This window comes from Gaeumannomyces tritici (genome assembly GCF_000145635.1).
Source record: "Gaeumannomyces tritici R3-111a-1 unplaced genomic scaffold supercont2.6, whole genome shotgun sequence".
Classification (NCBI taxonomy): Eukaryota; Fungi; Ascomycota; class Sordariomycetes; order Magnaporthales; family Magnaporthaceae; genus Gaeumannomyces; species Gaeumannomyces tritici.
The window spans coordinates 2,173,856-2,186,513 of record NW_008804550.1 but is presented as its reverse complement, the minus strand read 5'-3'; the positions used below and the strand labels follow the sequence as shown (position 1 = coordinate 2,186,513).

General features: G+C 61.9%; 4 protein-coding genes across 4 annotated transcripts; 3 read left to right on the top strand and 1 right to left on the bottom strand.

The window, feature by feature from the left end:
* Window positions 1–1,254: 1,254 nt before the first annotated feature.
* On the bottom strand, window positions 1,255–3,174 carry GGTG_11117 (FAD binding domain-containing protein; the record flags this gene model as incomplete). Its single annotated transcript, XM_009228997.1, has 1 exon — window positions 1,255–3,174. The coding sequence occupies one exon, from the start codon at window positions 3,172–3,174 to the stop codon at window positions 1,255–1,257; it is 1,920 nt and encodes a 639-aa protein (XP_009227261.1).
* Window positions 3,175–4,596: 1,422 nt separating this feature from the next.
* GGTG_11116 (hypothetical protein) lies at window positions 4,597–6,064 on the top strand. The gene is made up of 2 exons (XM_009228996.1): window positions 4,597–4,978; window positions 5,069–6,064. The coding sequence occupies exons 1-2, from the start codon at window positions 4,891–4,893 to the stop codon at window positions 5,389–5,391; spliced, it is 411 nt and encodes a 136-aa protein (XP_009227260.1). The 5' UTR covers window positions 4,597–4,890; the 3' UTR covers window positions 5,392–6,064.
* Window positions 6,065–6,675: 611 nt separating this feature from the next.
* GGTG_11115 (hypothetical protein) lies at window positions 6,676–9,556 on the top strand. Its single transcript, XM_009228995.1, has 3 exons — window positions 6,676–8,306; window positions 8,384–8,941; window positions 9,023–9,556. The coding sequence occupies exons 1-3, from the start codon at window positions 6,801–6,803 to the stop codon at window positions 9,497–9,499; spliced, it is 2,541 nt and encodes an 846-aa protein (XP_009227259.1). The 5' UTR covers window positions 6,676–6,800; the 3' UTR covers window positions 9,500–9,556.
* Window positions 9,557–10,766: 1,210 nt separating this feature from the next.
* Window positions 10,767–12,575, top strand: GGTG_11114 (hypothetical protein; the record flags this gene model as incomplete). The annotated part of the gene is made up of 4 exons (XM_009228994.1): window positions 10,767–10,857; window positions 10,925–11,377; window positions 11,454–12,468; window positions 12,512–12,575. The coding sequence occupies 4 exons, from the start codon at window positions 10,767–10,769 to the stop codon at window positions 12,573–12,575; spliced, it is 1,623 nt and encodes a 540-aa protein (XP_009227258.1).
* Between the last annotated feature and the right edge of the window lie 83 nt (window positions 12,576–12,658).

Below are 12,658 nucleotides of genomic sequence, written 5' to 3'. Positions count from 1 at the left end.
GAGAAAATGCGCAAAGCTGAGTGGTCAATGTTTCGTTTCAGGGGGGTCGGACTCTGTGGCATGGCCTCCTCTTGGCCTCCTCTTGGCCCATTGGAAAGTGGGCAGGGCTACAACGCTGAGCCCAAGAGCCTCTGGCGAGATAAGGATGGGGGCCGGCGGCTCCATCGCTGGCGCCCGAGTGTCTCTTGGACCCACCAGATACGAAAGTCCAGAGAGAGAGTCTGGGTGCAGAGAGGATGAGGATGAACCAACCCCTTTTTGGTGTTCTTTTTTTGTCCGTTGTATGCTGACGGTTGGAACGCATGAGCGGCACGATTCGTCCAAAACAGAAGGCAGGCACCACCAATGCGGCTCAGCGCCGGGCAGGATCGTCCAGAGAAGATCGTCCAGGGAAGACCCCGAACCGTCCGATCATGCATTCATGCCTCGCGGCTAACGGGTGGCGATCATCGAGTTCGTCGCGAGCGGGATGGATGGTGGGCAGCTGCCATGGACTGCTGTCATAGACCACAGCTTCAGGTCAAAGGTTGGGGCGACAAGCAACAACACGTGGCTACCAACCTATCGCACTAGCCACCAGTGACGCCCTGCAGGGTGGTGGCGCGCCGTTGCCAGAAGGAGGCATTTGATTGCGCCACGAGAAGGCCAAGCAACGCCGTGACCGCCAACCCCAACGCCGCGCGCGCCAACCGTCGCGTGGGCGCAGCTACGCTATGGCGTCAGGTTTTGGCGAGAGTAGTATTTTGGCTAGGCGCAGAGTTTGGTAGCGCCGCCTGCCCCCCACGTGCGGGCTTTAACGGCCGTCGCTTGCTTGGCGACACGCGAGTGATGCACAGGGCAGATGGAAGTCTTGTTCTCCGGTCGAGCCCTGGCGGCGGCGTAAATGGCCTCATCTCCAGCCGACATTCTGCTGGTCTCGCTTCATTCTGGCTCTCTTTTTTGCTCGAGTCCAGCACAGCCTTTTCTCCCCCCACCTTTAGCAGCCGAGAGAGCCAAGCTTCGCGCTCATGCGTGTCTTGGATCCACAATTGCCCTAGCTACAGTAACCTGAATACAACGGGCACAGCACAGCCAATCAAGCCCCACCTGACCTGACACGGGCCCATTTCCATTCCCTCCCAATTCTGTGCCCTTCCTTCACTTTTATTTGCCTCTTTTGTCCTGCTAGTCTTGTTGTTGGACAGTCTCGCTGAACAAGGCTGACGCGGTGCGCCTCAGACATCACAGGTAGGTTTAAAGCCTGTCAGGTGCCCATCAAGCCCAGGTCTGTCGACACAGCCTCCCGTTCTGCGTCGGCCTTTTGTCCACCGTGCGCACCTCCCAGGCCTCGCTTCCGACCGCGGTGGGTGCCCAGAAAAGACCCCAGGGGTCCACGTCCCGCTTGACCCGCAGCAGTCGCGGGTAGACGACAAGCCCATAGAAATTGTCCTGCCAACCCGGCTCGAGCGAGTAGCCCTCGTTGATATAGGCGCCCCCACCCGGCGTCGCCGCCCTGATGGCGCCAGAATACTTCAGGAGCCGCTCGTTGGCCGCGTGGAAGTCGGCCGGCGTGAGATGGGCCAGTGCCGTCGAGTCCTGGACCGACGCGTGCATGGCCGCCGCGCGCCACCCGGGCGACACCGAGTTGGGTGGCACAACCGGCGTGCCCACCGTGTCCGGGTCCGTGTTCATCAGGAGGCCGTGGAATGTGTAGCCGCCTTCCTCGACGCTCGCGCGCACCGCCGCCATGGCCCGCGCAAACCCCGCCTCATCCGCCCACAGCGATCGCGGCCACAGCCTGGACGCGTACCGGGCGTTTCCCAGGCTGTCGCCCGTGCCGCCGCGCCGTGATGCGTACGGCCGGGGCTGGGCCGGCAGGGGGCTCGTCATGTTGACGCCCGCCGCCTGTAGACTGCGCATCAGCGGCGCTAGGTGGTCAGAGACCTGATCTGGCGTTTTGCCTGGGAACGAGATGCTCGTGGTGAAGCTGTACGTGTCGTTGCCCTGCTTGCGGATGTAGTTGAAGTCGACACCGTTGGCGAGCCCGACGTTGATGCCGAACTTGAAGTAGGCGTTGATGCCCCGCCAAAACGTCTCCTTGTCGACCACGGTTCCGGACGTGCCCGCTGTCGTTTGCCACTGCAGCTGGACCCCGGTGATGCTCACGGGTGCGTATGCTTTGAAGACTGCCGAGGTCACGATACCGAAACTTCCCACACCACTGCCGCGGAGCGCCCAGAAGAGGTCGGTGTTGTGCGTCCCGTTTGCGGTGACGAAGCTGCCGTCCGCGGTCACGACGTTGAGCTCCACGACCTGGTCGGCGCCGAGGCCGTGGCTGGACGTGATGGTCGTGTGCCCGCCGCCCAGCATCCATCCTCCCACGCCACCAACCGTGCTGCAGCCCGGTGCCGTAATGGTGATGCCGCCGTGGTCCACCATCAGGTTCGACATCTCCCACGCCTCGATCCCAGCCCCGAGCTGCATGGCTCTGCCGCTATAAAAGGCAGAGTCGTAATTCGCCATGTACCGCGAGTCCTTTAGATGGTGCGTCCACACGCTCAGCGACCCGGCGCCGACCGAGCGACCTCCGAAATCGTGGCCCGTGTTCTTGACCACGAGCCGCAGGTTCCGGTTGCGCGCAAAGTTGACCGCCGCCTGCACGTGTCGCGCCGTCGTCGCGTTGACCACGTACTCGGGGAACCCGCCGCGCGTGCAAGGGGGCGGCGGGTCGGCGCCGCCGCCCGGCCCGGAGCCCGTCGGCAGCACCACCCTGCACGTGTCCCCCTGCGGCCACACGGTCAGCACCGTGAGCGGGTCGTCCAGCAGCGCGCGCGTGCGCGAGGCGTCCCGCACCAGCGACTCGCACCGCGCCGCGTCGTACGCCGCGTGGGCCGGGTCGCAGGCCGCGCCGAGGGGCGTCGGCCTCAGCAGCCGGCCGTCCAGCAGGTCGTCGAGCGCGGCCCACTCCGCCTCGCCCGGCCAGTCGGCGTCGCCCGGGAAGGATCTGCACTCCCCCAAAGGAACGGGCGGCGCCGACGTGTTGCCGAAGGAGACGGCCGGGAAGGCCGCCACGTCCGTCTCGTCCAGCTGAACCGTCTCGTACGGAAATGTAAGCCCTGCCACGGCGTGAGCGGCTAAAAACAAAAGCCGCGCGGTGGCAGCAGCGCCATGGATGATGGAGTTTGCCCGCTTCATTTTGATGCAGAAATGGATTTCACGGGCCTTGTCTGGACCTGGGCTTGTTCGGCCAAGTCTAGGGAGCGCGGCGAGCCCGAGTCTTAAGAACCCAAAAGAAACACAGCAACCTCGTCCTCCTTTCTCCCCATGCATGCTGTGCTCGCTCGATCCATGCCGGCACTTCAGAACGGGAGTATATCCCCCCGCAACGGAGGGTACAAGACAGGTGCCGTCTCACTCCCCGCGGCCCCGGGAGGGCTGCACCCCGCTCTCACGGGCCGACAATACAGCACCAGCAGGTACAGCCCCCTGCGGGGATCATGCAGGGCGCGCATAGGCGACCGTGTTACACAGCTCTGTTATACAGCTCTCTGCTGCGGGACGGTTGCTATTCACGGCTCCAATGTTGCATTCGCTTCCAGAAGTGTGTGGCCGGGCTCCCCAATGCACAAGGCACCCGGGCGGCTTTGCAGATCTTTCGTCTTTGCGGAAAGATATTGAAATCTCTCAAATTAATCGACGCGGGAAGCTGAAGCCGCCTCAGCCCGTTGTCGGCCCCTCTTTCCCGTGACTGTCGTCTCGGCATATGATCCGACAGTGATCCGACAGCCGGGGCAGTCTGCCTGCGGCGTTGGCACACCTGACAAGTCGAACCCGCCTTCTTGGACACTCGATGCGTCAATGCTATTGGATATTGGATGGTGTCGGCCTTGCAGTGTCTGTGCGGGCAACAGCCTCATGCTCCTGCCGATGTCGTTCTTTGTCTTGGTCACTGCGAATAGCATGAATGTCCTTGCCAAGTATGGCCAAATTGGCTTGGCCCTCCTTTCGTCGGCATTCCTCTCCATGATCTTCCTCTCCTCACTTCCGTTTTAGGCCAAGCCCCAGATTCCAGTGCGAAAGAGAAGCACAGCAGTGCGAATAATGCGCCCATTCCACCCCGCGAAACCCAAGGGGGTATAAGTAGGCCCGCCATCTCATCGGCTCAAAAGGCACCTTCTCCATTCCATCTCATTCGGCCCGTAACGCCATCTCATCGGCTCGAAAGACAGCACAAGATCTTCTCCATTCCATCTCATTCTCCCTATCGTGGGCCCGTAACGCCATCGCCTCGTGGCCTTCCAACACCCGCTCGAAAATGTGGGCTGACTGTCTCAGCCACCTCGGCTGGCTTGGAGGTAGCCGCGGAGAAGAAGAAGTGGGAGAAGGAGAAGAAGGCATGGTGACGGTGGCCTGGACTTGTGTGAGTGCCCCCCCATCTCCGTCAAGGCTTTGTGATGATGGCCGATACTAACAGAAAACTACTATGCAACAGAAATGCGGAAAGCGCCTTGAGCTGGCCGTCGCTGAAGAGCATAGGCAAGGCGCTGTTGCGTTTGCCACTCAGGCTGCTGGCCCCTCGCGGCAGCACTCGATCCAAGTTACGCCTCCTCCGGCCCCACAGAGCTCAGAGACAGACACCCAGAGCCTAGCATCTTCCTCCCGCCTCGGAACCACCAGCACCTCGCCCTCATCAGCCCCTTCTATCTCCTCGGGCGGGGACTCCTCTGGCGGGGACGGCGGCTCCCTGGACCACCGGCCTATCCCCAAGGGGACCCCCACGTTTCTTCTGCTCTGTGTCAAGAGGGGCCCCCGCCGGATTGTACCGAGCTCCGTGAATCTCACCGACGTGATCCATGACACCACCATGTTCCAGAGGATCCGAGACGGATACTACGGCACTGGACCAACCGTATGGCACGGGTGGCGCGGGGCAGTCGCGTATGGGCGGGCCTTGGTGCGGAACTGCTTCCGCCTCCCGAAGACGGTGGAATATATCAAGGTAAGTTCCTGCAGGCTCCGTGGTCTCATCCTTCTCAACATGATAAACAATAACCCCAGCTGACACTTTTTTTTTCTTACATCGCTATAGTTCGAGTCTCTGCGGCTGCAAAAGACGGGAACAAGAATATGCAACCACACGTTTGGCCAAATCCCGAGCGTGAAGCAAGTGTACAACATGGAGTACAGCTACCGGCCCTGCCCAACACAGACCCCTATCCAGTCGCCCCGGCCATCTTGATACACTGGCTCCTCGATCCCGGAGACCACTTCGACGACTCGTCCATGCTGCTGGAAAGGCTGCTGGAAAGGCTGCCGAAAAAGCTCCACACCTCTATCGAGGAGGATGCACAGAGGACTCCCCGCGTGCCGCCGGTGGGATGGGGCATATACATCGTCGATGAGATCAACTAGACTAGGATCCGGGTCGCCACTTTGGTGCTGTTGTTCATAACCTTGTTGCTCGCGGTGGTTTGGGTCAAGATGATGGAAGACATCCAGGGCGGGATGGGTATCGGCCAGTTTATGATTTCTCTCATCTTGGGGGTGTTCACGGTGTCCGTTTCGGCGCTCCCTTCGCTTGAGTGACCTTGCGCGAGGACCAGCCTACAGACGGTGATGGAATGGTAGGCCGGGAGACCAGGGGGATTTCTCGGCGGTACATCCACCGCCCACCTTGTCTTTGCACAACCGCGCTTGCCGGACGCCGGCATAGTTTGATAGTACGCACTCATATTCTTGCGGCATATTTGCCCATGCGATTTCTATACTGCTAGGCTCAACGACGCCAATGCTCGCGAGGAACAAGCTCAAAGTAAAAGTGTCACATCCGGTCCCGCAAAGTTCACCCGTTTTCGGGCGCTTCCAATATGCTTGCAGTACCTCCAAGCCTGCTCGCGGGGCGAGGGCAGGACAGAAACGCGAGAGTAGCTGAGGCTGGCTGGGGGGGTTCATTGCACGAAACTTTACGTTTGTGGTTTGTGTATTTGGAAGAGACGGCGGTGTCTTACAGATAGCAGCTCAATATACGCGCGTGGCGGCGAACAACCGCACCAGCGCAACAAACACCCTGCCGTGCAAGCCCCGGCTTCGTTTCAAAATCGCCCTCTGGCTGGGCGCCTTGAGAAAAACTTCTGGTTCTGCTCAACTGCCGGCGCAGTACCCACAAGCAATACAACGCTATGGTAAAAGAGCAGAGGGTTTATTTAGTTTTCGGATCCGGTCCATTAGAGGAATCACAGCTCCGGCGGGAGGATGAGAGAGGATGGGACGGCGAGGAGGATCGCCGACTTCCAAGAAAAATATCGGCCCTATTTTGTCGCCCCCCACTATTCCATGCTTTGTGACGATGTGGTCGACCGGCAGCGTTTGGCATGCTGTCTTGAATGTTCCAGAGAGCTTTGGCGTCTTTGCTTACTTTGGCTTGGGAGGCCAGGGGTCCCAGGTTGCGGGTTGCGGGTTGCGGTTCGTGCGCGCTCGGGTGTTACGTGCGGCCTGAAGGACATAGATTAATATTAGGCCAGGGGGAGGTTTCTAGGCCCGCGACCTTCCCGGGCAGAATTCGGAGACAGCCAACTTCCAAGAAAGCGGCCACGGTGTGCGATGACCATGGCGTTGGATCATTTGAAATGATCTCATGTGGCGAGGTCTTTGATATATGACCGTGGGCGATGGCGAGCATGGTGGCGTCTGGGGACTGGCCTAACTTTTTGCCCTTCTAGATCAAGTCTACAACCCCAAACTGCACTTGGACCAGTCAGCCCTACGACGTTGCCTTCTCTGTTTGCTTGATAAGAAATCTTGAGACCAGAATCCAAACGACCATGTCACAACAACGACAGCCAGGGCAGTGGTCACCACTGGGCGGCAACGTGAACGCGCCAATGCCCATGGAGCCACCGTCACCCACACAGCGGCAGGACCCCGCCTGGCCGCAGTACGCCATGATGCGTCCATCAGACCAGCCGCCCTCTGCCGACCTGCCCTACCCCCTGTTCGCTGCCAGGGACTACTACCGCGACCGGTCCATGAGCAACGCCACGCACGCAGACGCCGCCGAGAGGGCCGCCGCCTTCCAGACGGCCGCGACCCGATCCCGGAGCGCCACCCAACCTAGCCTGCCCCGGCCGGCAACTCCCTTGGGCTGGGAGCGGTACGTGCCGCCGCTGTTTGCCGCGACGGGCGGCGGTGAGGTCCCCCCCAGCCTGCGGGACCTGCCGCCGCTGCCGCCGCCTACTGCTGCCTGGGGCTACTCGCAGTCGAGGGTGGCGCCGTCTCGCCTGCCGGTCCGGGTGCCGCAGGAGGCCCGCGACGATGCCAGGGTCCGCGCCATCGTGCAGGCGCTGCGGGTGGATCCGCAGGGCGCGCCCGCTCCCTCCATGGAGACGCAGCAGCAGCAGCAAGAACAACAACAACAACAACAACAACAACAACAACAACAACAACAACAACAGCAACAGCAGCAGCAGCAGCAGCAGCAGCCGAGTTACGTGGAGCTGCGGCCCATGCCCAGCATTCCCAGCGCACTCCGCCCGCAGCAGTGGGCCACGGGGCTGCCCCCGCGGCCGTCCCAGACGGCTGCCGCTGCCACCCCGAGCCCGGAGTTCCTGGAGAGCCGGCGGGGCCTGGCGCAGCGGCAGGCCGGCGTGCCCCCGCCCATCAACGCCGTGGCCGCCTCTGCGGCGCCGGCCTTGTACAAGCCGGACCCGATGGCCACGACGGCCACGGCGGTCGGCAGCAGCAGCAGCACCCCCTCGACGGCGGGGTGGCCCACCAAGGAGGGCGTGAGCTACATCGAGCGTGCCGGCGGCGGCGGCGGCGGCGGCGGCGGCTGGCCGCCCATGACGACCATGGGCGACGACGGCGGGCGGGGCGGCGGGGTGGCGTACGCGGAGAACAGGCGGGTCGGCACGGCCGACACGGTCGAGCTGGACAAGGACGTGGTGACGTGGGACGGGCCCGACGACCCGACCAACCCGGCCAACTGGCCCATGCGCAAAAAGTACCGGACGTCCCTCATCCTCTCGCTCTTCAGCTTCATCGCGCCCTTCTCGGCCACCATGGTCGGCCCGGCCATCGACGTGATCGGGGCCGAGCTCGACATCGCGCCCCCGGCCCAGCAGCTGATCCAGGGCATGCAGGTCCTGGCCGCCGGCATCGGGCCCTTCTTCATCGCGCCCATGATCGAGGTTTATGGGAGGGCTGATGTTATACGCTACACCCACCTATGGCACCTGATCTGGAACACGGCGTGCGGCTTTTCGACCACGGGCGGGCAGTTGCTTGCGTTTCGCTTTATTAGCGGGCTTGGGGCTAGTGCGCCCCAGATCGTAAGTTTCTTTTTTTTTCCCCTTTGCCTGCGCCTTTGCAAAAACGGCCAAACTGATCATACCTCTTCTTCTTACAGCTCGCCCCAGGCCTCACCGCCGACGTCTACCCGGCGCCCATGGGCGGCCGCGGCGACGCGGTGCATGCCTACCTGCCCTTTTTCGGCAGCGCCATCGCGCCCATATTCGGCGCCTTTGTAACCCAAGAAAGCAACTGGCGCTGGATCTTCTGGGGCACGTCCATCTTCAGCCTGGTGGCCATCATCCTGGCCTTTGTGGCGCTGGAAGAGACGTACCACGCGGTCCTGCTGGAGCGCAAGGCGGCGCGGCTGCGCAAGGAGACGGGCAACATGCGCCTGCACACGCCCTTTCACCCTCCCGGGGTGGACCAGCGGCGCAACTGGCTGCTCAAGCGCGCGGCGCTGCCTTGGTTCATGTTGGTGTCGCACCCCATCGTGCAGCTGCCGTTTGGGTACAGGGCGTACCTGTTCGGCATCATGTACCTCGTCATCTCGACCTTTGACCGCAACTTTGTCGCCTTTTACGGCATGGACAGGGCGAGTGCAAGCCTCAACTACCTCGCGCTCGGCATCGGCTTCGTGGTAGGGCTGCATATCAGCCGCTACGCTATCGACGGGGTAAGTTCCGGCCCATAGTTCCGGCCATGGCGGTGAGAGGAACATGCACAAGGCTAACAAAAACCCTCCCTCCCCCACCAGTTTTCGGCATATTTCCGCCGCAAGCACAACACAACCGGGCACCGGCCCGAATGGCGGCTGCCCGTCAACGCCGGCGCCGCCATCCTCCTGCCGCCGGCGCTGGCACTATACGGCTGGGGCCTCCAAAACAGGCTGCACTACATTGTCGTGGACCTTTCCGCCTTCTTCCTCGCCATCGGCCTGATCCTGGGCTTCTTCAGCCTGCAGCCGTACGTGACCGAGTCGTACGGGCTCGAGTACGCGGCGAGCGCGCACACGGTCGGCGCCTTTCTGCAGCACATTGCCGAGTTCGCCTTCCCACTGGCCGGGCCGCCCGTTACGAGCTCGGACCTGGGCTTCGGCTGGGGCTACACCATGCTGGCCGTCTTTACGCTGGCCGTCTGCGTCATGATGCCCATGGTTCTGTGGCACTTTGGCCCGGCCATCCGCCGCGTGAGCACCAAGGGCCTGCCCGTCGACCCGTCAGCAAGGCGCTAAGGCGGCAGGGGGGCGTGGTGCTGGGGGGTTGTGGTGGTGGCGCTCGCGCTGTCTGGGTAGGTGTTTCTGGCTGTTTCTGCGGAGATGCACGTACCTAGGAGATGGAACACTGGTGGTGTTTTGTTATAGGGCTAGTCTGAAAATGCATGCTAGATACTGGTGCTGTTGTTATCTTGTAAAATACTGGGAACATGAATCGCGCTTACCGTCAAATGCAACCAGGGTTATTGCTTACTGCAAATGCCTTCATGTTGATGCCCAATCCAACTGCCGCGATAATACGGCAGTATCCAAGATGTAGTCTACCACTCTACCTAGCACCACGGATCTGCAAAACACTGCAGACACTGCCACCACCCTTGGCAGCTGCTGATGGCCTAGCGTCCCATGCACGTGGGAGGGGTCTCTACCAATTTTCGTGTGGCGCAGACTGCGTGATATAATTTTTCCTTCCTTACCGCTCCCCAACGCTTTTCCCCACCCACTACCACCCCGGAAACGCACACCCCGGTCCCGGCATGTTGCGCAAATCGTCACGGCTCGGACGCGCTCCGGCACCTGGTAGCTGCTTTTTGTTTTACCTTTATAGTGATCCTGCGCGCGGGGCCGGGGCGCCGGAGGGGGCTGTGCCTTGGCTGTTTCTCTCTCTCTCTCTCTCATTCGCCCTGATCTGGGAAGCCCGCTGCTGCATCATCATCACCAATTACACCGATCCTCCTCATCGCCCGGCCTTTGTCACCGCTCTATCGCCGGCCCAGACCCCTGTCGGGGCGTGCGCGCCCGCGCCCCCCATCTGCTTTGCCAGAAAACTACTCTTGAGGAAACGCCTTGGCGAAGTCGATGGTCAGCTCCCCGTGCTTCCAAATAACCCCCCCGTCTTCGACAACTTGGACGCACAGCGAGCGTGCTTTGTTTTTTTTTTTGGCGGTTGCAGCGCGCCGTGCCCGAGTTTGCGTAGCAGATACCTGCTTGGCCGCGGGCTTTGAGACCGTTGGCGGGGACTTGGGTGCTCGAGACCACGGCTGGCACGGCTGGCACGGCGTGATCCCCTCCTCCCGTGCACCACGTCCTGTGGTAGCCAGAGTCTATATAGACCCCTTTCGCAGACCGGCAAGAGGACAGATCTCGAGTCTAGACGATATCTCCAGACCGATAGACCAAGACATCAAATGACCCTGGCTTGCCCGTTACCGCCACCCCTACTTGTCCAATATTTGTTGGCCTCCCTTTGTTGCTATACCCTCGAATTGCCAAGCTCTCTATCAAGATGGACGCGGACCAGCGACCCCCGCCTCCTGACGTGAGCATGATCAGGAACTGGCGCTCCATCCTCACCCTTATCGTTTTTGCCATTACCAGTATGTCCATCCACCCATGTCGCCCTTCAGGGACCCCGTTGCTGAAATCTTCAAACACTTTGGTCAGACACCGTTGTCAGCTTTCCGTTCCACATCCCCATACCTGTCCCGAGAGCGGCGTGGAACGGGTTCCTAGGAGGGCTTTCTAGCCTGCACCTCATCTCCCGGCCTGATGATGGGGCCAAGTCAGGCCGTTGGAAGGTCCTGAGGCTGCACATCAGCACCATCACGGCGCCCCTCTACGCATGTCTCTTGCTGCTTGCCTGCCAGGCCATCGGACGCGATGAAGTCTACGCTGGCACTGTCGGCGCCAACCACGTCGAGCCCATCGATGTCATGGTCTTCTTCATCACCTTGGCATACATCGCCATATCCATCGACGCCTCGGGTCTGCTCAGGTACCTCGCCTACAGGGTCCTCAAGAAGAGTGGTGCCCATGGCCGGCGGCTGTACACTTATTTGTATTGGTTCTTCTTTGCCGTCGGGACGGTTATTGGAAATGACCCCATTGTGCTATCTGGTTAGACTTTTTTTTTGTTTATATTGACTCTTCCCAACTTCCCATCCCAGCTGACTGACCACCGCTACCTCTTCAGGCACGGCCTTTTTGGCCTATATGTTTAGGGCCTCGAGCAACATGTCGTCGGCCCGGGCCTGGATCTTCTCGCAGTTCGCCGTGGCCAACATCAGCTCGGCCATCCTTGTGTCGTCGAACCCGACGAACCTGGTGCTTGCGGGCGCCTTCCAGATCAAGTTCATCGACTACACGGCCAACATGATCGTGCCGGCCGTGGTGACGGGCCTCGTGCTGTGCCCGTGCCTGCTCTTCCTCGTCTTCCGGTCCGAGAAGCTCGTGCCGCGCTCAATCGACATGCACACGCTCTCCGACGCCGAGAAGGAGCGCGAGCCCGTGAACCCCAACGTGCCCTTTGCCGGCTACGGCGAGGACCGCACGCCCGTGGGCGAGATCCTGAACCCGTACCTGGACCGCCGCCACGCCATCGTCAGCTGCGCCATCATGGCCGCCACCCTCACGTCGGTGCTGCTCATCAACGCCATCACCGCCTCCCGCGGCGGCGACCCGACCCCGGTCATGTACGTCACCGCCCCGGCCGCCTTCCTCTGCTTCTGCCACGACATGTGGTCCGGCTGGCGATCCCGCCGCGAGACGCGCGACGTCGCCGCCCGCGGCCGCGCCCTCGCCGAGCGCGCCGCTGTCGAGGAGGAGCTGCGCGCCAGGGCGGCGGGACCAGCGACAGCCGCCGTCGTCGCCTCGGCCGACAACGGCAGAAGCAGCAGCAGCAGCGACAACGGCGCCGCCCCCAACCCGGCCGCCTCGTCCTCGGACGGCGAAAAGATGGGGGGGCCGCCGTCGCCCTGGGGTGAGAAGCAGCACAGGGACCGGGCCGCGGCCGTGACGCGCGAGCTGGAGCAGCGGCGCGCACAACAAGGCGCGCGGCCCGCGACGCTCGTGTCGGCGGCGCGCCACGCAAACATGTGGTGGCGCGACACCTTCCCCGCGGCCTCGACGGTCCTGACGCGCCTGCCCTTTGCGCTCGTGCCCTTTGCCTTTTCCATGTTCATCCTGGTCGAGGCGCTCGTGACCAAGGGGTGGGTGCCGCTGTTCGCCTATGGCTGGGACTCGTGGGTGCAGAGGACGGGCGTCGTGGGCGCCATCGCCGGCATGGGGTTCCTGGGCGTTTTCCTGTCCAACGTGAGTGTTTTTTCTTTCTCCCTTGTCACCTTCCTTCTCCTCTCTCTCTTTCTCTCTCTCTCTCTCTCTCTCTCTCTCTCTCTCTCT